At 37.1% G+C, this 27,468-nt stretch overlaps 1 protein-coding gene across 1 annotated transcript in view; it reads right to left on the bottom strand.

The window, feature by feature from the left end:
- taf3 (TAF3 RNA polymerase II, TATA box binding protein (TBP)-associated facto) overlaps positions 1–27,468 on the bottom strand; it is a 107,666-nt gene that overhangs the window by 37,996 nt on the left and 42,202 nt on the right. Inside the window, exons 3-4 of the mRNA XM_048609998.1 lie at positions 13,248–15,052; positions 1,965–2,047 (exon numbers count right to left, since the gene is read on the bottom strand). Of these exons, the coding sequence (XP_048465955.1) occupies positions 1,965–2,047; positions 13,248–15,052 (1,888 nt within the window). The remainder of the gene's footprint in view (positions 1–1,964; positions 2,048–13,247; positions 15,053–27,468) is intronic.

The following is a 27,468-nucleotide window of genomic DNA, read 5'->3' on the forward strand; positions in this document are numbered from 1 at the left end:
AACATATTATGAAAATATATGAAGGGGCCAAATATTATAACCAAATTACCATAAAATACTGAATATTTTAAATATTTTTCTCAGTCTTCCCTTGGTCCAATATTTTATGCTTTTGTTATGATCCAAGCTGATGGCAATATTGGACAAATCAGCATCTCGAATGAAACCTGGTTTAATAGACTCTTTTTTTTGCAATTTGGAACATGTTCACGTGAGGGTGCCAATTTAACTAAAAGACGTAAGTTAATTACATGAAAGAAAAAAAATTGTAAGTATCTTATTATAAACAACAAAAATATCCAAGTCTGCTTCAAAGAAATATCCTTTACAGACACTCAACCCCAGTGAACTATCACTCTATTACACTAATTTTTTATTCCACTGACAAGGTTGAGATCATTTTCATTCGCCAGCTCTCTGTTAACCAGATGTGATTCTCTCTGTGACACATAAAAAGGCCAACTTGTTGAGTTGAGTTACCTCACCTCACTAAAATCTAGGGAAAATAATTCTTCCAGTTACATTGGCATTTTTCAAGCTGCTGAACAGCACATTTTTTTTTCATTCATCCATGGACTAGGGCATTGTTGGCTGGGTCAGCATTTCTTGCCCAACCCTAACTGCCCAGAGGGCAGTTAAGAATCAACCACATTGCTGTGTGTCTGGAGTCACAAGTAGGCCAGACCAGGTAAGGATGGCAGATTTCCTACCCCAGAGGACACCGGTGAACCAGATGGATTTTTCCTGACAATCAACTATGGTTTGATGTTCATCATTAGCTTCTTATTTCCAGACTATTGTTGAATTCAAGCTCCACATCTGCCGTGGCAGGATTCAAACCTAAGATCCCAGAACATTTCCTGGGTCTCCAGATTAACAGGCCAGTGATAATACTGCCTCCCCAATGCTGGTGTGTTTCCCGTCTTCTGAACTAAATATGCTTCTGATCTTTCTTTCTCTAGGTTGTAAAAGGGTAATTTAGCAAACATTTCAGCAATTACTTTATTGAGTAGCTTGTCTGGTCATTTAGCTTAAGTCACATGATTTCTTAGAAGTGCTGTTTTGAGTCAATGCTAAAATTGTTTCTGACCATTAAAAAAAAAATCACCTTCACAGAATTGAAAACCAAAAACCACTTTAGGATCCAAGCTTCCAAATAATAATATATCACAAACTTCATCACAATTTCAAGCTGCAGACCACAGCTGACCTCCCTGCGCCCTAAAATGATGAACTGACTTTTCCATGCCTTTCGCCCTTCATGCATGGAATCAACAGAACAGAATTTTATGAAGTCATCGAGGTCTATGCTCCAAAGACGACAGTACAAGGTTGCCTTCTACAGTACTTAGAAATCAATAAGACACTAGAACAAAAGTTTCTTTTAACTGTATTGGACAGATACCACAAATTATTACATAAGATTCAAAGGCTTATAGTTCCATCAAGTCCATAAACTACCATTTTAATACTTGGTGCATTGCAGCTTGCAGATCTGAATGAAACTGGCTATTCCCTCATCTAGTTTGTTCACTGACCCAATCATTTCCCTTTTAATTCCACCCACTGGTTTACTATTCAGAGTGTTATGTTTAGCCAGACTAAAAAAATAAACTGAGAAGATAAGTAATGAAAGCATATTGCACTTGTAGAACAGATCCACAGAAGTGAGTGGGAAATTTCCAATGATAAGGGAACACTTACAATTCTTGCACTGGTGGATTTGTTTCCAGTTAAATAATAATTTATTTATTCAATACTTTGTTTCCCATCATTAACAAAATTATTTTAGAATAAGTACAACATGAAGTGAAATGCATTGGATAAGGTCATTTTACTAAGAACACTGGAGAACTATTAAGCTAGTTCAGCAAATTTAACATGTTTTACATAAAATAGCACTGACCTTTATCTTAATGTGAACAATATGACCACATAAAATAATTAAAAAAAGAAGTACTCACATCTTGTCCTGGCCAGCACCGACCCTCAGTGTAAGCCTTGGAATAACAGGGGAAGGAGCTGGTACAATTGGTTCGGTTTTTGCCTGGGACAGAAATACAGTGATAAGCAGGGTCACACTAATTAATGTATTGGAAACGGTTAGAAATATAAACTCTTAGAGATTTTCAAAAATACATTTTGAAAAAGCCAAAAGTCAGTTTCAGTCAAATAATTTTAATGTTGAGAAAAAGAACAGGTAAATTATATTTGTATATAAATAATTACAGCTTGTTTTGATGCACTCCAGCGTCACATCAAATGCAGTTGCATGCAAGACCCTGTTCTAGGACTACGGTTGTTTTTAATGTTGATAGAAAAATTCATTGGCACTTTCAACAACCTTTAAAGGGAATCTGAGACTTTCAAGCAGAAGTCAGTAGTTAAAATGGGTGCTAGGATAATAAATCTGGGCTTATAATGAACTAAATATTCACCCTTAATTTTTAATTCTTCCAACTTTTAGGCCCCCATCAGTATCAAAAATCTGACAGCAGGAAATTTGTTTCTTAGCTCTGAGGAAAAGTCATCATTCATCCTTGGTTTCTTTCCCCGATGGCCAGTTTGAGACAAAAAATTCATTATGCGGGTAATGAAACAAATCATAACCATAATGTGGTGCAACAAAGTGAGATTAAAATATACAACCATTGGAATCAATTACAAACATTGTATGTTTTAGTATCCATATATTTGTTTTAAGATATGTGCAATGCTGGAAAGGCAGTAACTGTTGTTCATTCCTAACTACAATGTGTAGGTGGGGTTATATTTGGCCAAGCTAAAAACAAATGAGGGACAACTAGTAGACCATAAGTTGTAGGAGCAGAAGTAAGCCATTCAGCCTGTCAGATCTGCACTGTTACTCAACAACATCATGGCTGATTTGATAAATCTCAACTCCACTTTCCTACCTATTCCGCATAGCCCTTGTTCCCTTTACTGATTAAAAATCTGTTTTGCTCAGCCTTGAATATACTTGAACACTTAAAAAATATCCTTCTCATTGCTGTTTTAAGTGGATCACTTCTTACTCTGAGATTATGCCCTCTGGTCCTAAACTGTCCCCAGCAGGAGAAAATAAAATACTAAAAGCATACCGCACACACATAAAGCCCAGAAAAGTGAATAAGAAATTTCAGCTATTACTTACAAAAGTTCGTGGTGATAACAATATGCATCATTACTACAACCAAGTAACAAAGGGGAAATTGGCTCTCCCCTTTTCAGCCTCTTCCAGTTAGGTGCAACAAATATTTTTATTTCTTGTTAGCATGTAGCTATCGCACTTGAATCAATTTGTCATATTAGCCAAAATTAAGGAGCCAATTACAAGTTGTTCTTGTGTAAAAGAAAAATGAATTTTATCACCTATTAACTCAGGAAAAAAATAATTAAATGCAACATCAAACTCATACACAAGCACAAATGAAAAGTTTAAAAGTGAGAGTGTCTCTACAAACATTAGAAGTCCTCAGACTCCTTTAGGTGCTTGGTCACAGATTTTTTAAAAAAAAAGTTATTTAAATGTTGACTGGTATCCTCAGCAGTGGCAAAATCTGTACATATCTCTGTTTTTGGTGAATGGTTGTTTTCCCTATTTACTTTTTCACTAGGTGCTGTATTCCAGGATGATGAGAGAAACAAAAAGGGAGAGTGAGTCTTCTAGCTCTTGTTTACAAATCCATTTTTTTTCTCTTATGCTGATCAAAAAAAGTTGTTGAAATAGGATTCATTTATGGATTCCTGAGCCTGGCCCCATTCTTTCTTCAAGCTGGATACTCTGCAGTCAACCTTCCATGTCTCATGTGTGAAATCATCACACAAATGTGAATTAAAACTGGAGATTCAAAATCTTGTCATTATCTCAGTTGCCTTGTTTGATGGCTTGAGGTAAAACATTAATTTCAGTGCAGATGGTTTCATTTATTCCTGGGTCTGCTGGATGTGCCTAAATCTATGGTCACGTCATCACAGCAGTCATTTTAGGTCAGTAACAATGCTTTGACAAAACCATTTTAGTTCATAAAGGGGATCAGATACAATGATCACATGATGGAAGCATACATATAAAGTCTATATTTACTAATACCATAACAACATACAATTCTTTCTATAGTGGATTTGTTTCCAGTTAACTTATTCTCCTTTCTCCCACTGCAATCCTTTTCTAGTAAATGTGGATTGCCCAAGTAAAAATAGGAATAATTGAAATTGAGTAGGGATTATCAACAAGCAAAAATTGAAACCTTTAAATGATGAATTAAACCTTGAAAATGACAAGGATCAATTTAGAATTGCCATTTTAACAATGAACAAATGTGCAGTTTGTGAAGGTTATTTTGTGCTATTGGCAGGTGTTATGCTCAACAATTATATCCAATTCACTCTAAACTGGATTTTCCTCCCATTCACAGTTAATGGGTGGAAAATCGAGGTAACTGCGGAATCGCTTTGATGTGCGATGCCGACACACAGGATTACTGAACAAGGTATATTGCAAATTTACTTAGAATTCAGAATTCACAATCAGTATAATAAATTATATAAAGCATGCCTTCTTAATTGACTAAAGTACAATATTATAATTCATGACTTCAGATGTCATAGTGCAAGAATGATGTTCAAGTGATTTATTCTTTGTCTGAACTCCAACAGCCGATAATTTTCTATAACATCTGGTTTTATGGATATCCACATACCATACCAGAGTATACCCAATGAACAATAGGGAGAATTAGAAGCATGACGTTAGTTGAATAAGTTTTAAGGGTCATAATATTGACATCATTCATTGTGATCTTCCTTTTAGTATATGTGGTAGCCTTAGTTGTCCAAAGTGACCTATGCAAGATTTGTTTAAGGTTTAGTTGTGTATGATTTCAAGCATCCTTATCTACTTTGACTTTCTTTCAAGCAAAGTAGTTCCAAAAGATGGTTTGGCAACAAAAGCATAAATTTCTGGCAAAGCTTAGCAGGTCCGGCAGCATCTATGGGAAAAAAACAGAGTTAACGATTTGAGTCCAGTGATTCTTCATCAAAAGTTCTGATGAACAGTCACTGGAATTGAAACAACTCTGCTTTCTTCCCACAGATTCTGCCAGACCTGCTGAATTTTGCCAGAAACTTCTGTTTTGTTTTAGATCTCCAGCATCCACAGGTCTTGGTTTTACTTTTAAGTGGTTTGACAAGCCTGATTAGAGATAAAAGGTGCCTGAAATCTACACAGGCTGTTATCTCATTATATTAAGAATTTAGATACTGTCCATAAAGGTACATTTTACACTGCGGACAAAAACAGAAGTTGCTGGAAAAGCTCAGCAGGTCTGGCAGCATCTGTGAAGAAAAAGTCAGAGTTAACTGAGGAAAGTTCTGAGGAAGGGTCACCGGACCCGAAACGTTAACTCTGATTTCTCTCCACAGATGCTGCCAGACCTGCTGAGCTTTTCTAGCAACTTCTGCTTTTGTTCCTGATTTACAGTATTTGCAGTTCTTTCGGTTTTTAAAAGATTAGGTATGTTAGCAGTGGTAAGTCCAAGCTTGAGTTTAAAAAACCTGAAATTTATAGGAAGAGAGATAAACAAATGTTAGAAACCTTGAAGTTTAGGAATTATTTGGAGAGTAGAAGATTCTGTAGTAAGTCTTGATTTCAGAATATAATGCATAAAGTGAAGAGGAAGAATTTATTGATGGAATTGGAAAGTAAGTTCAAAAAGGAACAGGTTTCTGTTGAGGTTAGTTACAGAATGTTATCTTCTGTCAAATGAGGCACAGTTGATAGTAAAACTATATGCAGGTAGTTCTGCTATAATGTGTGTTTCCTTAACGCAAATTGGCTGTAACGCAATTGATAAATTGTACAGGTAGAGCGATTTTCCCGTAACGTGATTTTATAATAGGGCAGCATGAGGTCACACAAGAACGCAACTATCATGTAATAGGAGAACTACCTATAGATAGTTCAAGTGCTTCCAGATGGTAAAGGAACAGTCGAGGAGTAAAGAAAGATACCACATCTTCCCAATGCCCAAAAAGAGATTTTCTGAGGTACCCAATAGAAAGTCTCATGTTTCACATTTATCCTAAGACAGATTTAGCACAATTAATTACAGAATATGCCTTCGTGAACAAATCTAAAAGTGATAATGTGTGGGAAGATCTTTAACCATTAGCAAGCCAAACCTACCTCAACTATTAGTGGTTTCAGATGCTACGACTTTTTGCCAAACTATACAACCATTCAACTTTGGGGTTTGTGTAGTATTTGTTCTCTCTATACTCCAGGCAGGGCGTAGAAAACCTGCTGGCCCTGAACCTTTTATAGGGATTCATGTTGGAAAATTAGAGTATATTGAAATTGAGATGAGAATAGGTTCAGTTAGTCTCTCCCTCTCCAGCCCACAGTTAAACAATCTGCTTTCAAAGGTTTCCACATGATGAATGATCACCTGTGCAAGACACGAGGAGGCTGACATTAGCTGTTCATCCATTTTCACTGTAAGTTACTACTCAAAGAAAATTGATGAACAGAAGATTGGGCATGTTGTAAAGATATCACCCTGCAGGTCGAAACAGAGTATGTTTCTATGTCAATTTAACTGGAGTAAAACTGCAGTTTTTCAGACAATGGCCAAGCTCAGTGAAGGTAATGACTTTAGTAAAAAGACATGAAGAAATTTATTGTATAGTTGTCTGTTCAGAAAAGTCAAAATAAATTTGCCTTTTAGCAGACAAGAAAGTATATTTGGACTTTAAGAAAACTTGGATAAAGTCCCACGTAAGAGATTAATGTGCATGATTAAAGCACATGGGATCGGGGGAAGTGTATTGGGATGGATAGGAAGCTGGTTGGCAGAGAGGAAACAAAGATTAGGAATTAATGGGTTATTTTCAAATTGGTAGGCAGTAACTACTGGGTGCCACAAGGATTGGTGCTGGGACCCCAACTATTCACAACATATATTAATGATTTGGATGAGGGAATAAAACACAACATCTCCAAGTTTGCACAGGATACCAAGTTGGGTGGCAGGGGTGAACTGTGAAAAGGATGCAGAGATCATTCAGCATGATCTGGACAGGTTGGGTGAGTGGGCAAATCAATGGCAGATGCAGTATAATTTGGATAAATGTGAGGTTATTCACTTTGGAAGCAAATAGAAGGAGGCAGATTACTACCTGAATGGCTGTAAATTGGGAGAGGGGAGCATGCAATGGGACCTGGGTGTCCTTGTGCACCAGGCGCTGAAGGTAAGCATGCAGGTGCAGCAGGCAGTGAAGAAGGCAAATGGTATGTTGGCCTTCATTGTGAGAGGTTTCGAGTACAGGAGCAGGGATGTGTTTCTGCAGTTGTACAGAGCCTTGGTGAGGCCATGCCCGGAATATTGTGTACAATTTTGGTTTCCTTTTCTGAGGAAGGGTGCTCTTGCTCTTGAGGGAGTGCAGCGAAGGTTTACCAGGCCGATTCCGGGGATGGCGGGACTGACGTATGAGGAGAGATTGACCAGGTTAGGATTGTTTTCGCTCGAGTTCAGCCGAATGAGGGGGCTCTCACACAAACTTATAAAATTCTAACAGGACTAGACAGGGTAGATGCAGGGACGATGTTCCGATGGTGGGTGTGTCCACAACCGGGGTCATAGTATGAAGATTCAGGGTAGATGATTTAGGACGGAAATGAGGAGACATTTCTTCATCCAAAGAGTGGTGAGCCTGTGGAATTCATTACCACTGGAAGTCGTTGATGCCAAAACATTGAATGTATTCAAGCAGCGACTAGATATAGCAATTTGGGCGAATGGGATCAAAGGTTATGGGAAGAAAGCAGGATTACGCTATCGAGTTGGATGGTCAGCCATGATTGTGAAGAATGGCGGAGCAGGCTTGAAGGGCCGAATGGACTCCCCCTGCTCCTATCTTCTATGTTTCTTTTAAACTTGCATGCCAGGCGCAGACCCCTGTTACCGACAGTAGGCCTAGATGATGATTCAGCATACCGTTATCTATACTCAAAGACAGAAATTAGATCTCTTCTCAAGATATTGCTTTATGGACAGAGCAGTACTGCTAATGAAATATTCACAAAACCAATGAGCAATGAAGAGTTGTCTTGTTTGTAGGATATCTAGAAAAACAAATTGACCTGATGAACCCAAGTTAATATATTCCACCAGAGATGACAATCGGGAATCTTGCTAAAGTTAAGAGTAATTAATGTGCAATATGCCAAAGAGGTACTCGATAATAGGCAGTGACTTTTGAGTAGTAGCCTACACATCAATGGTGCTATGGACCAGACCAAACCCCCTCAAAATATATGAAGATACCTTTAAAATAAGAAAACGTTAGGGTCTAGGCTAACTATAAGGCGCTGTGTTCCAGATGGAATTCGACTGGTCAAACTACCAGGCTTGAAACAAAATCCATTTTGTTCATACACTATAATTAAAATACAGACAAAATAAAATAAAAGAATTGGCTTAACTGTAACTATCAAAAAGTTTAATAAAATAATACACTACTCATTAACTGTACCAATATAGTAACATCCATAAGCACACCCTTGACAAAGTCAAAGTCAGTAAAATAGAATGTCTCACATGCAATTCCAGCAGCAGGAAGAGAACATCAGCTTTTAGCTGGAACAGAGAGATGAGTAAGAGTTTCCCCATTCACCTTCAAGACCCCAGCAACTGCTACTGAAAGCTAAAACTTAGAAGAAAAATCCAGGTTCTGTGAGGGCTTGACCTCATCCATTCAGGCTGCTTCTACTGGAATAATTCCATTGTTCCAGCTTTAAAAAAAAACAAACAGTCTCACAAGCTCTTTGCTTTATTGGCTTTGGAGCAGACAACTCGCCACCTCTGTCACAACCTTTCTTCATAAAAGAAGGACAAAATACACCTCGTAAAACCATAGCATCATCACAATGGAACTTAGTAATCAATGAGTAACAAAGGTGTAATATTTTGAATAGATATATTCTTGTTTTAGCATGAAAGTTAGAACTTGCTTAAACCAAGTTAGACTGTTGCCTTGAGTTGGGAGGTACCAATTGATTAAATTCTTCTGTGTTTGCTCTTAAAGTCTGTGAAATATGACCTCGGATAAACAGGTGTACTGGTGGTGGGAGAAGAGGAGGAGGAGGAGGAAAGAGTGGGGAGGCAGAGCACACCTGCACCTCAGAAGATACAGAACAGGAATACATCAAGGGAGAATGAACGATTGAAGAGGTTCTTCCAAACATTTGCAAAGACCATCAGATTAGGAATTTGAAAACATTTTAGTGAGAGAAGGGAGAAGGAGCTCTCAGAAATTGCCACATCATGTTTTTCTTGTGCTAAAGATAATGCTAAAGGCTTCAGATAAACTGCTAGCTGCAGAAAAATATTTATGACTCTTCTTTTGTCATCAAATATTTGTCTAATTCAGAATCTCACAGAGTTTGTTAGCACTTTGTTTAAAGATGAGGAAAACAATTAATTATGCACGTGCAATGCACTTAGATAATATTTGTCAGGGTAGAATAGAAAATAGCTTGAAACATTTAATATATTTAGTCCAACGCCTGGCAAATTACTCACAACAGGTTGGAATTTGTATATGTTGGCAGGATAACATAAAGGTGAGTGCAATGATAAAATAAATTTATACTAGATTCATTCATGGTGTTAGGTAGTCTCAACAGAATGTACCATAAAGCTGAACTGGTAACATTCCAGAGTATCAAGAAAGCAATACCTAGATTACTGTCTCATTAACGTATGCCATTGATCAAAGGCTAGGTATGCAAACAATACAAAAGGAACTGATTAGTTGAATTGGATGATGACGATGACGATGATGACGATGATGATGATGATGAAGAAGAATAATAATAATAGTAATGGATTGAGAATACTTCTGACATTCTGGAAGTCAACTGTCCTCTGTGACAGCCACAGGAAATATTAAACAATTAATTTTGTTGCACCTAAACCCCAGTAAGTTTATAGTGGTTAGGGAAGTGCAGAGAGACAGAGCGAGAGAGAGACAGAGAGAGAGAAAAAAAACAAACAAAAATCAGGATAGATTATTTTAATAATTCACACTCTTCAGGTTTTACAACAACTGCCGTTTCTGCTAGGACTGTAGAAAGACGATTACACAATATTTTAATTACACCACAATGTCATTCAGTAGGCACAGCTGATAACACCCTTAAACTCAGCCTGCTTTACACCCACACAATTTCTAAATCATAAACGCCGGGATTGTCATATGCTGGCCAGAATCATTAAGTGGAAAATGCATGTCCTCTGCTGTTGATAAGCACTTACTGTCTCTGCGAAGAAAAAAGGGATTGCAACTCCATCCGTTGCCAAGCAGAATATGAATCTACTCTTTTTGATTCTCTTATTAAAGATGGTGCAATGGTCATAGGGACTTAGAACATTTTAAGAACGAAAAATCCTAATTTGTCCTCTCTTTGTTTGATTTTAACTACAGCACTCACCATCCTTTCCTCAAGAAATACACTTAGTTTTCTCTGAAGTTACTTACTTCAAGTGCAGTTTATTCTAAATCTTATTTGTAAACAAAATTGTGCTACAAGTGTCTATTTATTCTTTGTTTTCAAATCCTTAAAGGATTAATTATTTATCTAAATAAGCTTCATCAACATCCTTCCCATGATTTTGAAAAATTGTGTCAGGTCTACTCTTTACAAATGTGGATAATTTTCTCTCCATTTTCTGAAAATTCAGGTCCCTGAAACACAAATAACTATTTCTCTACACTAATCTGTCCTATGGTAAACAATACTTTTCTTTTGGCAAGGCAAACCATTATTACGATCAGCGCTTCACATTAGATATAACAAGTGGCCTAGGCAAAAATACTATCATTTTTAATTTGCATTCTAGCACTGTGCTAATATAATCTTGTATGCTTCTTCTTCATGGTCATTTTTGACACAATGATCCTTCAAAATGCTGAATAACCAATTAATTCAAAACAAATTCCTTTTTTTAAATGTTGCAAATTGTTTATTTGAGATTTGTCTACATTGGATTTGTCATCAACTATTCCTTTGTGTCACTGATGCGAACCCTACTATATTCTTGCATGGTTTGTTAGTTTCCCCTGAAAATCTGCTTTGAACATTCTGTTCCAATTCACTTGTCCAAGAACAAGTCCAAAGACTTAAACTACAGAATGTGATACTAACAACAACATTTTAGTAAGAAATGTTTATATTTTGACTGCCCTTTCAATTTTGAGTCAACTTTGTATTCAGTATTCTATTGTTTATTTCAATGACCATCTCCTTAACAAGATTATAAACTGAGAAACTTTGTTATATCCTTCTTTATAAAAAATTCTATACATAGTATACTACATTTCTTTCATTTTCCATTGTGAATATTTGAAGGACTTAACTCAGTAAAGTAGGAATTGATTCTTTATCAAGTCGCACCGAGAGGATTGGGAAAATCAAATTGACAAAGATAGGTCCGAGTAAGTGCATTTAGGATTGTGTCCTAGGACAATAAGTTGTGGATCCAACCAGAGATCAGGTTATTTTGAATTTGGTTATGTGCGATGGGGTTGGATTAATAAGTTACCTCAGAGTAAAGGATCTCAAACAATGGGTCTACTATCTCAAAATAAGAGGTCTACCATTTAAGATAGAGATGCAGAGGCACTTCTTCTTGTAGTCTGTCACTGGTGCTTGGAATTTTCTTCACCGGCAAACAGTGAAGGCTGGGATTGAATATATTCAAGGCTGAGTTAGACAGATTTTTGAGGAAGAGGCATTGCAGAGCAAAGTGTAGTCAAGGCCACAATCAAATCAGCTATGATCTTAGTGAATGGTGGAGCAGGCTCAAAACGCCAAATGGCCTACTCCTGCATCTGTTTTCTTCTGTTCACATGCTTTTCACATTTTCTGCATGCAAAATTCCTTTGAAATTCATTTAAATGATTTTGCCTCCTACTGATGTAAAACTCTGACATTTTAAAACATGTCTCTGCTCTTCAAATACTAACATTATATCTGAGTTGCTATCTTTTAAAAATATTTTCTTTGTATTGAAGTTGCATTCATGTGAAAGATAACATAGTAGATCACAGATGACCAGTCATACAATAGATGGTTTAATTAAGGCATTTATTTCTCATTGATAGAAATATATGTGCACACGCACTGGAGGGCACTATGGATTTGAAATGCCTGTGAATAGAAACAAGTTTGTATGTTTGAGAAAAAAAGACAACTGCACAAGAAGCTGAATTTAATAAGTGGACTAGTATACAAAGTTGGGCTGGTGACAGAGTTCAAAGCAAGATAGTGAAGGGCCACTAATATAAGACTCCTTTGTGGAGTACTATAAATACATTGCCAGTGGATTTGTTCACAGTCTTATATATAAGCACCATTCTTTTCACCTGGATAAATAATACCAGTCACATAAGCCCCTTTTTGGAGTGTGTTGCATTTTTCTGTTAATCTTCTTGGATTTAGATTCTTTTTACTACATACCTCAAGGCACAAACTGATAATGTTTTGTCACTCTACATTTCTTGTAGGACACCCGTGAAGCGCCATCACAAAGTGAAAGTGTTGGAGTGATTCTCTGAAAAATTCATTTTTTCAAATCCTGTCTTGCAGCAAGAAAACAACTTCGAAGCTTATCTAAGCAGATTAATCTAAATTACAATAGTATCTAGGAACATCTGATGTCTTCTGGCTTCATGATTTTCTTTGCTGCATGTATGCAGGAGGACGAAAAAAAATCTGTAGCTGTTCTAACAAGTCCGGCAAAGGCATAATTCACATCTCAAAATTAACAGTAGTGAAACAATTTAGTCATTCATGAAATTTTACAATATATTTAAATCACCACTCGGCACTAACCTTTCATTAAATTTCGATATGGTAAAACTATTTGAAGACTCAGCTTTAAAATATATGTACACCTTGATGAAAATAATTAGATTTAAACCTAGTAAATAGATAGCCAACCTGAGGGATTTTCTTAATCACAAGGTGCTCAAGTTTAAAAACTCAGGCTTGTTTTAGCTGCATGAAGGCCAATTTTGCGTAATAGGTCTTTAAAGGCACCTAATAAAAATGAAAACCAACATTCCTAAAGCAATAGTTTGTTATAAATACAAATACTGACATTGCTGGTATTTGAATTCAGTTTAGTTTTAGTCATGTTCAAATATTGAAAGATCCATACACACTTTATAATATAACTTACTTTTTCATTTTTATGCTTTTCTTTTTCTTTTTCCTTTTCCTTCTTTTCTTTCTCCTTTTTCTCCTTTTCCTTCATCCTTTCCTTGTCCTTGTCTTTCTTTTTCTTTTTCTCCTTTTTGTCTTTTTTCTTGTCCTTCTCTTTAGATTTTTCCTCAAATAGCCTTTCTGGAACCATTGGAGACACTGCTGGTAAAACACATGGAGTCTTGACACTGCTTGGGGTGCTAAATGAGGGCAACTGAACCTCTTTTGGAATATACCCAAGTGCCGCTGAAGGGGCCTTGGCTTTATGTTTATCCTTGTCTTTATTTTTTTCTTTTTCCTTTTTCCCCTTTTCTTTATCTTTCTTCTTTTCTTTGTGCTTTTCTTTATCCTTTTTAAAGCTTCCATCTTTATGTTTTAATTTTACCTCACTGTCGTCAAAGTCTTTAATTCTAAATTTAAATGGATCTTTCTCATGTTCTTTACCAAATTCCCTGAAAAATATCTTGGAATCTTTGTTGGCTTCCTTTTCTTTATCCTTGTTTTTCTCCTTGTCTTTGCCTTTTTCCTTTTTTTCTCTGTCCTTATCTTTTAGCTTTTCTTTTTCCTTTTTCTTGATTTTCATTTTAATCTCTTTCTTAAGTTTTTTCTTCACCTCAGACGAGGATGCATGCTTTGTACGTTCTTCGTAGAGCTTAAGAAGTGGTTCTGGAGTTGGTGGGGAAGCAGAAGGAGAGGACAGCTCAGGCACGGATGGAGGTACAGATGGAGGTGTACCTAAACTTGCCTTCCTGACAACCTCATTAATGGAATCATCCAAAGTCCATGACACATTTGTGCTCGTTGTTGGCCCAGATGATGACACCGGGGTAACACTACCCCTGCTAAAGCTGCTAGATAGGGAAAGCATTCGAGGTGTTGATGACTCTGAAATAGTAAGTCTTCTGGGACTAGTGAAGATTTCACTTTCAGATTCAGACCCAGAAGAAAACTCAAAGGGGTCTGGCTCCCGCTCGGCACAGGCTCGAGCTATTACAGCATCAATAGAGTCATCAATACTCTTATCAGGCACTGGCATTTTTTTTGGCGATGTATCCAAAACATTTGGTTTTTCCAATTCTGTTGATGTATGTGGTTGCTTTGTGAGAATATTTTCTTTACCAAGCTTTTCAGACACAGAATTACAGACAGACAAAGGTGTTCGGTTTGGAGGTTCATTCTTGGCAGTGGAATGAGAGACATTTGCTGGTACTTTTGGACTTTTAGGACTTTTAGGACTTTTTGTACGCATAGGTGATTTTTTGTCTGATTTCAATGAAGTCTTTGGAGAACGAATGGGACTTCCTGAAAACGCCAACTGAGAGCCTTTAGGGGATTTGCTTTTTTGTATTGGTGAAGAGGAAATTTTAGATTTGATTTTAGATGTGAGCACTTTTGAATCGGAAGGTTTGGGAGTTGAAAGTTGTGATGGTTTTGGTATAGGTGCAAGCATTGGAGGTTCAGGTGAAAGAGGCAATGAGCTAGAATGATCAGGTGGTGCAACTGGAGACAAAACAGGAGGTACCCTTTGAGAATTAATCATACTCAAGGGTTCCCTCGGTTCTAAGACACCATCAGGGCTCTCTATTTTACAGCCAGCTGTTCTAGCTCTCTTTGCAACTGGTAAGTCAACAGAGTCAGGGCTTTCAAGTGGTCTCTTTCCAGGAAAGTTTTCATCATTAACAGCCTCTTCCTCTTCCATATCCTCCTCTTCCTCTTCAAGGGGAACCTGCATAGCTTCTGCTGATGTACCTCCATCAGTGGGGACCTGCTCCTCTTCTTCCTCTGTGGAAAAAAAGTAAATATTAGGAAAGATGGAACTCGTACTTTTGTAACAGTTTGTCACTTTCAATGAGCTTCACAACCATTGTGACAAATCCAACAGTAAATTTTGAAAGAAAGGTCGCACAAATAAGTAAGATTAATTGCACACAGATAGTAGGAACTGCCGATGCTGGAGAATTTTCTGAAGAAGGGTCTAGACCCGAAACGTCATCTTTCCTGCTCCTCTGATGCTGCTTGGCCTGCTGTGTTCATCCAGCTCTACACCTTGTTACCTAAGATTAATTGCAATTTTTTTCTGATGTTAACGGAATGTTAGCCAAGATATTGGGATACTGATACATCTTAAATGGTGCCATTGTGTACTTTATGTCTACCTGCACCACTAATACAAATAGATCTCAGATAATGTCTCATACAAAAGGAAAGAATTCCAATAACAATAAAGCTCTGTCAGCAACGCACTGAAAAGTTAGTATAGTTTGAGAGGTTAATGCCTCAGTGGGCTTAAATAATTTTCTAGCAATGTTTATATTTGTGCTTGGCCACTGGCTTCTCGAACTCAGATAGTCAACCCTTGGTGGTCAGATGAGGCTAAAACTACTGGATTCTTTTAAGACTGCAAGCTGAAAAATAATTGCTGTATTTTAAAGGCAGAAATCAGCAGAAGTGGCAAACTTAACACAGATTTTTGATAACATCAGCACATATATGTCCCATCTTGTACTAGATTGTTGATGCAATGTTGCATAACCCATTAATCAATTCATCACCTCACCTGTACAAAGACATGTTCTTGGTCAACTATCCACAGGAGAACAATGGTGCTATTGGGAGGAATGATACGCTTAAGCCTCACTCTCTAGACTTAAAATCTGTAACATGAAAATGCTTTCTAACTCAAATGTAAGTGATGTCAGCTGACATGCATAAAGAATTAAAAGCAAAATAGAGCGTGCAGAATTGTTTACACATAGACAAATTAGAAGCGGAATAAGACTGGAAAATAACACTAAATCACTTATCTTGACACATGGATGGACCTGAATCCAGCTCAGTAAAATTGGTTCAGACAATCTCAAGTCACTAGTAAAGATGCTACACAAATGGAATTTGCTATTAGGCTGGGGTACTTTTTGCATCATACTTTGTTCTGATTTTAAACCTGAGCACTCAGTGTGGATGTCTGCAACTCAAACCATTGAAGAGTTATACATTTATGGAATTGGCATAGAAAGAATAAATTGTACCTTACAACCAACTATCAAAAAAGATTTATGAATTATCACATATAATTGATGAGTTATAATTTTGGTCTCTGCTACAAATTTCAGATCTGCACTCGATAACCTCTTGGGTTCAGATATGTTCAGATATATTCACAAGCGGATCCTGAGCTCTTCACAAGCAGGAGCCTTTGAAATGATCATCAGCAGGGAGACAACAGTAATACTGGAAAAAATACATTTCTATGGTCACATTTTACAACATTGATCTGTATGCAGGGTCATCAATCTACTAAACATTTACTAATTTCCAAATTTAAATGCCAACAAGCAAGGCAAAATTCACCTTGTGTTTGAGTAAAACTCAAACTGCTTATTAATTGAATTTCTATTCATATTTGGTGTTTAACTGGTGAAAAGATTAAGGTCAAGGAGAATGAAAATCAACCACACTCATTGCAGTACATCCTTTTTTGGAGATTGTTTTGAAACCTGGATTCAATTTAGCAACTTGCAGCCTGCAACATTCACAAAGTTCTGAAAAAGTGGAACCGTTAAAACAATTACTGACACTGAACCAAATTGCATGTATTTTGTTATCTGTGAAACACAAATCAGTCTGCTTCCTTGACAAGTACTATAAGACAGCTTTATATAAAAATTTGTTTTATGTTAAGCATTTATGTAATCATTCAACTTACCATGCCTCAGCTAGCTCTCAGAGATTTCCACTTTGACCCTTTCTCTACTCTTTTCCCAAACTCTTAAGCTTTTATTTTTCAAATATTTAGTCATGTACCCTTCATGGATTCTTTGTCCACCTTGTTTATGATTGTACATTTCATGTCCGAACAAACAGCTGCAAAAAAAATTCTCCTGACTTGGACCACCATCTTTTGCTAAATTTCTGTGTTCTGAAATTCCTCACGCCTATTGGGCAACTCTAGCAGATTTTCTGTGTTACACTGAAGCAGTAATACCTGGTCAGTGACCGAGAGAGGAAGATGTTCCTTCCTGCTTGGTCGATAATGAGAGTGAAAGGGTCCTTCAGGGTCTTGACACATCAATTAATCTTTCAACATCTAATTAATGAACTCAGCTGCAAGTTAGCATTTTCTCCTAAAGCCTTTCTTCTGTCTTGAGTTTAGTGGGATGATAGTCTACTTGGACCTTGATATGAGGTGGAGGGGTTGGGGGGATGGTGGTGGTGTTTCCGGGATTGGGCGGCAAGTGTAGGTTGACACAACCCACATCTACCTCAATTAAACAAGAAAATAGGACACATAATATGAGAAGATAAAAACCAAAAGAACTGTGGATGCTGTAAATCAGGAACAAAAACAAAGTTGCTAGTAAAGCTCAGCAGGTCTGGCAGCATCTGTGGAGGAGAAAACAGAGCTAACGTTTTGGATCCGGTCACCCTTCCTCAGACTGGACTATGAGAAGATTCTGTTTTGAAACAGTGCTTTCCTAGTGTCAAGCTTCACTGAACTACCAAGCTCACTCTCCAATTACAATGTAAAACACAGCATACAGGGCCAGTTAAGGCTGGCTAAAAACAGCTTGCACTATGCATAAACAGAGTTAGGAAATTTACAAAGATATAATTTTGATACTTTAAGGTTATGTTTACAAATAATGCATACATGTAGGTCTAACAACATTTTTAAAATCCAAATGAAACACTGGAGCTTCTTTTCATTCTCAAGTCTACCTAGTTATTTTATGTTCCTTCCTTTTGCTTTAAGACTTTAATTACAACAATACTGCATTTATTGAAAAAGCCACAGGGAAATAGTTTACATCGGCCACAGGAAATGAAGTTCTGCAGTGCTGAAATCTTATGCGGGGACCTCATTCCTACTTTCTGACTGTTTTATACAATTTGACAGGAATAACTGTAGGACAAGTTTTCTATCGATTTGAAGGGAATAAGTAAACAGCAATTCAAAACAAGTATTGCTTAAGATGTGCAGAAATGGTCTCAGCTCAGGAAATAGCTGATGCACACTATATATACATATACATTTATACACATACACACAGACACAAAATACATGCATCGATACATGCATAGATCACACTGTAGCAGAACATTTTGTCTGGGCATGAGAACACCCTGTTGACACATCAGGAAGAGGCAGAGAGGGACGAAAGAAAAGAGAGGTGGGGGAGGAGGAAAGAAGGAAGATTAGTCTTCAGGCAGGAGAGAATTCTTCTTTGAGAAAAACATACTTTTGCTGTCTGATGAAAGGCCACAATTCTGAAGGACTATTCTTCAACAGACAGAGAGCAGCAAAAGAGATGCATCTGCTAATTAGAAATGCAATGAAGTGAAGCGTTAATAAAATGTACAATGATTTATTAAACAAAAGAAAAAACACAGCAATTGCTGGAAATCTGAAATAAAAACATAACACTCAACCTGTGGTCAAAGAGAGATCCAGTTAATTCTTCAATTTAGTGATCTTCATTAAAACCAAAAATGGCTCATTTGGCACATCTCTTACTCTGATGAAAGGTCATAAATTAAAGAATTAACAGTACCTCCTCTCTTCACAGTGCTGCCTGATTTGATAGAGTCATAGAGTTGTACAGCACGGAAACAGACCCTTCGGTCCAACTTGTCCGTGCCGACCAGATATCCGAAATTAATCTAGTCCCATTGCCAGCATTTGGCCCATATCCCTCTAAACCCTTCCTATTCAATATACCCATTCAGGTGCCTTTTAAATGTTGTAATTGTACCAGCCTCCACCACTTCCTCTGGCAGCTCATTCCATACACGCACCACCCTCTGAATGAAAAAGTTGCCCTTTAGGTCCCTTCTAAATCTTTCCCCTCCCGCCTGAGTGTTTCTGCTCTAAGGGCACACTATGAACATTTGGTATATATGAAATTATAACTTTAGTTCCTCACTTAGTTCTGTTCTAACTGATCCAATCGTAGTAACAGCAATTTCAGCAATGGCTTCCCTTCTAGCCTTGTGCCAATATCTTTAAAATCCTCGAAGGGAATAGATAGTTATAATCAATCTGTTCAGATGTGTTATGACACACTGCTGGAGCAGGTCTGAGTTAAACCCAGGGTTTCTAGCCCCTAGGTAGGCACACTACCACTGTGCCACAAGAGCTCTCCTCCAAGTGTCCAGACTTAGCTCTCTCCTGTTCCTTATTAGCATCACTTTCACACCAGAGGTTAACCTGAACATGTATGCTGACAACATTCTACCTATTCAACTCAAACTAGCTTCTTGTGCAATGTCTACACACTTAGCCGCACCAGGTTATGTCTTCATTCTGCAGGCCTCAAACATGAATGACTTAAGTGTGTGTTCACCTCTCCTTATCTAACTTGCTTTAGCTTCCCATCACACCTTTTGATTATGCTCTCATCAAACACTTTGGGATATTTCCCTAAGTTAAAGGTGCTATATAAATGCAAGCCCCCATTGCGGTTTTGGTGACACAGCTCACACGTTAAGCGATTGTCGTTATTTCTTTTACTTTGTATAAACACAGGGCTCCAACATAAGAGTTAATTTTTACTGAACAAGACAATTAACTTCCGGTCAAGTTATTACTGGTACTACAATTACCAGAGGTTTAGAGGGGTACTGATGAAGACAGATTGTAGCAGAACACAAGTAGTCTACAAATGTCAGCTCAACCCAGAGATGGAATTACAGCCTTCTGCTGTCACCCTAGCATCTGTTATATACACAGCCTTGGCCAAAGGAGGTTAATAAACCTAAGCTGTATTTAGCATAGGGACCATTTGGAAAGTCAATTAAGTTAATATTTCGTTCCTTCATTTCTTCTAAAACTGACTTGAAATGAAATTAAAACAACTAAAACAGGATATTAACGATCAAAGGCAGCAGGAAAAAAAAAAGTATGAAAATATTACAACTGGGATGATAAAGTAATCAATGGTATTTTAGATATAGAGATGCAACTTTGCCCATCAGGTTGTCAAAGCTGGAAAATATTTCTCAACTAATAATTTGGTAATTGAAATTTTCCAGCAGTTGAGAACTGCTGTGCAAGGAATGATACTGTAAGGTGAAACTTTACTCAATACCAAGCACCATCTTGGTACGTTAGTGGGATGTAACAACCATGAAGCTGAACATGATCTACACGTATAAAGATGATTTGGATGGATGAAGCCTCCCATCATTTGAACAGATGTGTTAAGCAATAAAACCAATTGTTCACAGTCTAGGTTGGTATTGTCTGGTATGTGATATAAATCAAATCTTGATTTGCAGATTTGATTGCAAATATTACATATCAAGTCATTGCTGGAGGGTTAGGTGAAGGCACTGGTTTTGTCATGTATTCACTTGTCTGGCTCTATTCTCAAACATAGGTGACTTACAAATTATATATATATATATATATATATATATATATATATATATAGCTGGTATGTCTCAGGGAGAAATATTTTTGAACACAACTTTGCAAGTTCAAAAAAATCAGAAAATAATTATGCAGGGCTAATAAAGGTTGTAAAGCACCATTTCTTAAAGAAATGCTGTTCAAGTTCACGATTCTTGGTAAACAGCAAGGCAGAAAGCTATGAAGTACAGTTATGATGACTGCGATAATTAACAGCAATACCAATCTATTAATACATTTAATCCATAACATTCAGATTATTGTTTTCCCCTCCTGCCAGTATTGTCATTTCAAGGATGATTATCATGATTATGCCAGATCACAAGAGGAGCTAAAGTAACATTTGTAAAAGGAAGAAAATGAGTTAATAGTACCCTGTGGTTCTAGATCAGAGAGTTATTTTGATTTTAAGAAAGTAAATAAAAATCACTGTATGATATAGGATACACATTTTTATACTGAAGAGTAAAGCAGCTACTGAACTGTGTAAGCACAGCGAGGTGAAACAATTTACAGTATTATGAATGGTGTAATATATATGTTAATATGACTGGATCATATAACTCCTGCTTGAATAAGATAGGGGTATGGTTGGAGGGTTTCTATAGTTACCACCAATGGTAACTGTTCTGAAAGGCTGCTTGACTGACATAGCACACGCTGTTCAATTGGTGCCCAGCAGTTGCTTATGATATGAAGCTATGATAACAACAACTTCTCTTACATCTCTCCTTCCCACCCCCAGTCCGACTTCAATACTTTAAATCACCTCTGTTCGTCATAGGCTATTACTCAGTCACCAGCTAATAAACTTGACTGGTCCCCATCAGTTCTAACATGCAGAGAGGAGGTATGTTGTCTCTCCAAAGTGTGACAAAATACATTTTAAAAAAGTCCTTTAGCAAACCAGCTGATTCCACCTTGAGAGAGCCACTGACTAAACAACCTGTTTTCTTTCATATGTCATAATTTGCTGTGGGAAAAGCATAAATGATAAACAAAACTTGCAAGAGGTAAAGGGATTATTTTAAAAAGAGGGAAAATCTGAGTCGTGCGCCATGCTTTTTTTTCCTATTTTGACCTGAAAAAAAATCGACAGAGATACATACACTGAAATTGCAAGGTGAAGTTAGTCCTGCTGTATTTCTCTACCATGTGACATTAGTTACTTAATAATGGCCACAGTACTTTAAAGTCTGCACTAATACAAAAATGAGGAGGATTTTATCAAAATGACAAGGTCAAAGAGTAAGTTGTCCATCTGTTACAGCAGATGGATAACAACATGACAGTAGATACATTTTAATAACTGCAATCCCTAATGGCACTGGAAACTGTCTAGAGGAGAAAAAAAGTGTTATTATTTTTCTTACAAGAAGCCATTTTTACAATATACAGGAGGCATAAAAATAATGGATTCATAATTTGTCAGACATTAAGAAGACTAGAATAATAAAGAGTTATGGCAGTTCTACACATTTACATTATTACACATCAGTGTTACGAGACAGCTTTTGAACTTGTTTCCTGGTGTTTCTGTAAATTAAGTGGCAATATTGCAATCTTCATATAAACACACTAATCCTATATCTTTAAAAATGTTATTTGCAAGGAATTTAAAAGCTTCAAAAATAACTGGCATGCACCTAAGGACTTGCTCAGCAATAACTGCAAGAACAGTCAGGTTTCGCTTTGAGTATCATTGTGTTATTAACACCTTTGTATCAAATGGAATTTAAAATATTGCATAATACAGTTAAAGTTTTATCTTCATTTATGCATAAATTTTAAAACCCAATGATATTTCTTCTTATAAATTAAGGAAGCAAATATAAATCGTGAACATTAACAGGTACCAAACATTCATATTCGAAATAAATTGGGTTTGCTGCTCATCTACTTTGCTAATCAACCAAAATCAAGAGACAATATAGGTTATTGCAATTTGTAAATCTCCATGAAAAGCACATGAATAAAGGATGTTGTTGAACAAATAATGTGAAGGGTCAATCTGTTTAAAACACCATGTTTTATTTTAATAAAAAGTTTCATAACACACAACAGATGTGACTAAACTTGAACTTCTGGCTTAGTTTTACCTGAAGTAGTTTGGATCTTTTGTTTAAAAGGCCACGTGGCTTTATAGACATAGGAGTAGTTAATAACAGGGTTTAGTAATAATTGAAATGTACAACCTGTAAATATGTAATTTATACAAATGGGACAAAGTAATCCTCTGTTGTTCACACTATATAATTGTAAAGGATATTGGTGTGAAATTTGTGTGTTTTTGACAGCGAACTAACCGTCAGCATTCACCTTCATTATCCCTGAGACACTTGACTATAATTTCAGGAATTAGCCCAAGTGCAGATTAAAATGGAAATCCTGAATTTGCAGTTGATCATTTACTGCTTTGTCACATCCTTTGTGTTGTGGACTCCCTAAGCCCACAATCAGTGGAATCAATCAATCAATCTGGCAAGAATTTCCCAAAGTCTTACGCCACTGTTAGAAACCCCACATAAATGATAAAACGTTGTTCAAAAAGGTTTTAAAGGCAACCCCAGTAGTAAATCCAATGGTTCAAGAAGGCACTACCACCCTCTCAGGAGTAACTAAGGATGGGAAATAAATGCTGGCTCAGCCAGCAACACCCACCTCCCATGAATGAATAAATAAGCCCATTGAATACTGATCTGGCCCTGAACTGTAATGTTGTTAAATGTCTCCAATCATGATGAATAACAACAATGTTCAAATTAGAATGTGAAATAATTAACCATTTTCATGATATTTCAATTTCCAACTTAATCCGTTGTATGTGCCTCAATCTTTACTTTCCTCTCTGTAATCAAAGAAAGCAATTTGAAGTGTTTTATATTTTCTGACAGTAAGAACTCCTTCTGAATTCTTATGCATTAAATCCTCAATTCTGAAGGGTTCTGAAGAAGAGTCTGACTCAAACATTAACTCTGCTTCTCTCTCCAGAGATGCTACCAGATCTGCTGAGATCCTTTAGCATTTTCTGTGTTTATATCAGATTTATATCAGCATTCACAGTACTTTGCCTTTATCCTTAATTTCATTTGTTGCTTGGGCGGCTTGATAATATCACTGCTGTGCAAACTGGGAATTCCCATTATATAATAATGCCACAATCAACTGCAAATCGAGAGAGCTCAAGTTTTTGCCACAGAGACAGTTCGATGTTCCTATGCAGCTGTCTTCAAAGTCAGTGGTGAAGGTACTTGCTACTCCAAAGACTGCAAAACCTTGGCCATTAAATTTTATCAAAAAGTTCAACTGCAAAGAAATTAAGTGGATATCAACAGAAATTTGCTTAAATTCATACATGCCTGGGTAGATAACAGATTTACACAATTACTTTCCCATTAGAGGATGGAAGGAAGGGTGATCTTTCTGTAGTGTCTTGTATCTCCTAGGATATTCCAAAGTGCTTCACAAAATACTTTGAACAGTAGTCACTGTTGCTAAGTGAGCATATGCCTCAGACATACTGCACATGGCAAAAACTCAAACAGCTATGAGGTGAAGATCAAATAACTATTTTTGATGGTGTTGGCCAAAGGAAGTCAATTGTCAGATATTATGAGAACTCCTGTTCTTCTTTAAATCGTACCATGGAATGGTTAATGAAGAAATGAAGCTAAAATTTTAACTGTGTTATGCAACATTTCTAATTCTATTTGATGTAAAGGTGTTTATAACACAATATACTCAGATGAGATAGCTACCCTTCTGTATACACTCTCCTACCACCACCCCACTTCAATGACCCCACCCCAAACTCGTGACAATTCAGAAACGATCCTTTCCCTGTGGACGCCTTTCTTCCAGGTGAAATGAATTTATGTTTTAAGAGGAACTAATTTAAGTTGGATTTCCTAATTTAAAAGAAAGATTGAGAAGAAACAAGAAAAAATAAAAACACAACACAAAATAAGAAAGTCTAAAAAATCATAAAAAGTTGAAAAAAAATATATGGGTCAGTCACTGGATTGTTTGTAAAGATCAGACAGTTAAATGTTGAGGTCATTATAGTGGGTGGTACCAGTACCATGATGTTGGTAGGCAAAAGGTTGATTGAGATGTTTGGCTGAAAACCCTTTGATCCATGTTATTCCAACTGCAAATTCTCTTGCTTTCTGGCTTCAACAAAGAGAGAAACAAAATTTCCTTTCCTTTTCACTTGCAGTGCAGGGATGATTAGAGGCTTTCTCAACTCTGATCCTCATAGCACACGCTGAACATGGCTGAAACTGACTTTTAAACACCAGTGTTCCTGTATTTTTCAAAGAGAAAGCATAAACATCCAAGTGTGGGACACACAAGGGGCAACTTTGTACTGTGTGTGTGGAGGGGAGTCAGCCCCTCATTATCTCTGAAGCCACAGAATACTGCAGTCCAGTTTGTTTTGAGTTGCCTACCTCCCTCTGAAAGTTTGCTGTTTGAGATTCCTTTGGCACCTTTGGTTGTGATATTCCATGGTTCCTCTGCAAACTACCATTAAATTTACATATGTAGTCATATTTTAGCCATGTCATTTGAAAAAAAAAGTGTTATATTTAAAACTTCATATGTCTCCAAGCATTTCAAAGTTCTGATCCATCTTCATAAGTTATTAATTACACCAGCAACTCCCCACCCCAACACCCATAAACAGAGATGCATTAGAACATTATTCAAATGAGCCACAACACGCTGGAGCAACCCCGAATTGTGTACAACAGAACCTATATGGAGTTTTTAAAAAGAAATGGATACCCAACAAGCACAATCCGCCATTATCTCCGCGACAGACCACAAGAAGATACTGCACGGCCAGACACACTAGTGACCCTACCGTAGGTCAGGCACATATCAGAAATGGCCAAAAGACTACTCAGACCTCTAGGTATCAGGATAGCTCACAAACCAACAACAACCTTGCGACAGCTACTAACGAACGCAAAGGAGCCCATACCCAAAACCATTAAAACTAATGTAATATACAAAATACCATGCAAGGTCTGTGAGAAACATTACATAGGCCAAACTGGAAGAAAACTGACAATAAGGATACACGAACACCAACTAGCCACCAAGAGACATGACCAATTCTCACTGGTCTCAATACACACTGACAAAGAAGGACACAAATTTGACTAGGACAACACATCCATAATGGCACAAGCCAAACAGTGACATGCCAGGGAATTCCTGGAGGCCTGGCATTCCAACCAGAAATCCGCCAACAAACACACTGAACTGGACCTGATATACAAACCATTGAAGAACAAAACTGGAAGTAATACCAACCACCCCAGCAAACCGAGGCATATAAATAACGAGGACAGCACACCGACACTTCACTGGAGGTGCACTGATGATGTGACCTAGCAGGGTGACGAAGCATCTGCAATCAAACACACTGGCTTGGCGAGCAAGTCTACAACCTACTAAGTATCAGAAATAAAGATTCCTTTAACCCTTGACAAAAACTTTAAGGATCCTCAAAACTCAGTGAAGTGTATTGCCTCTCCACTTTAAATTTCTTTGTTCAGTTGGCATGACTGCATCAGTTTCTTTTTGCTAAATTCCTGTATTCACTCAATGCTATCTTCTTTATTTAAAGTTTCTTCCTGAGACCCTTAACAAACTGCTAATATAGCTCACTTATTTCTTAACATGGATTCCTTAAACTCTTCTTCCACAACAGTGTTCTTACAGTTTTTCCCTGACTGACCTTAAGCCACTCAGCACTTCTATGAAACTACTGTGGAGACTGCTAAATTGTACCATTATTGCTATCACTCTGGTATGACGTCTCTCTCTAAAGTAAAGCTGCATACTGCCTTTCCAAACGAACTTGCTTCTGTCACCCTGTGTCACAAACTTGTTGCTAGACAATAGCCCGATTTGTTTTTTTCTATCTTAGTCACTATTGCACTGAACAATTCACCTCAGGGTTTTAAAGGGATTTAAATGCAAGCCATTAAAACTTCAAACAATTCATCACCATTCTTGGTCACTTCATTTTTGAGTTCTAAGTCATTCCGTTTTTAACACAAACAATATAGCAATACGTCATTTTTCCATTTAAGAACCAAGTCCCCAAATAATATGAAACTTCATCCAAGAAGACAAAAGGTACATGGTTGCCTTCCAAGTCACAGAGCTTTCTAACATAGATATAAATGGTCTTTTCTCACCATCGCCAGATGAAAATCAAGGAATTCCAAAGGAGCAATATTGCAGGGTACCCTCACCACAGCAATTCAAAATAATAACTTACACCTTGTCAAAAGCTTGTAGTGAATAATGTGTTTCCTTGCTAATGATGGCTTAAATGTCAAAAATTCATTTTTCAAGAAGAAGAAATAGCAGGCAAAAAAGCAAAAGAAATCAAACCCAAACTGAAGATGAACTACAGAGTACATGGGTAAATGAAAGAATATTCAAAGACTCGATCCTTGTTTGATGACTGTGAACTGGACAATCTGCTATATGAGTAAGATTTGTTTCCTTGTTGGATAGTGCAAGGTTGTCTTACAAGGCACTGGGTTCTAAATGGATTGCAAACCTTTAACCAGACAGGGAAATGTCTTGGAGTAAGACCGGCACAATTGCAATAACATTGAGTTAAACAGACAGCTGAGTTAGGTGTTCTACTGAATGACCTCTTCACTTTTCTTGGTTAATACTTATATGATTGCACAATAAAGTAAAAGCAAAATTACCACAGTCTTCCTGGACCGTAAGGCTGCTCTCTCATGAGGGAAAG

Source organism: Rhincodon typus, chromosome 22 (assembly GCF_021869965.1).
Source record: "Rhincodon typus isolate 14 chromosome 22, sRhiTyp1.1, whole genome shotgun sequence".
Lineage (NCBI taxonomy): Eukaryota > Metazoa > Chordata > Chondrichthyes > Orectolobiformes > Rhincodontidae > Rhincodon > Rhincodon typus.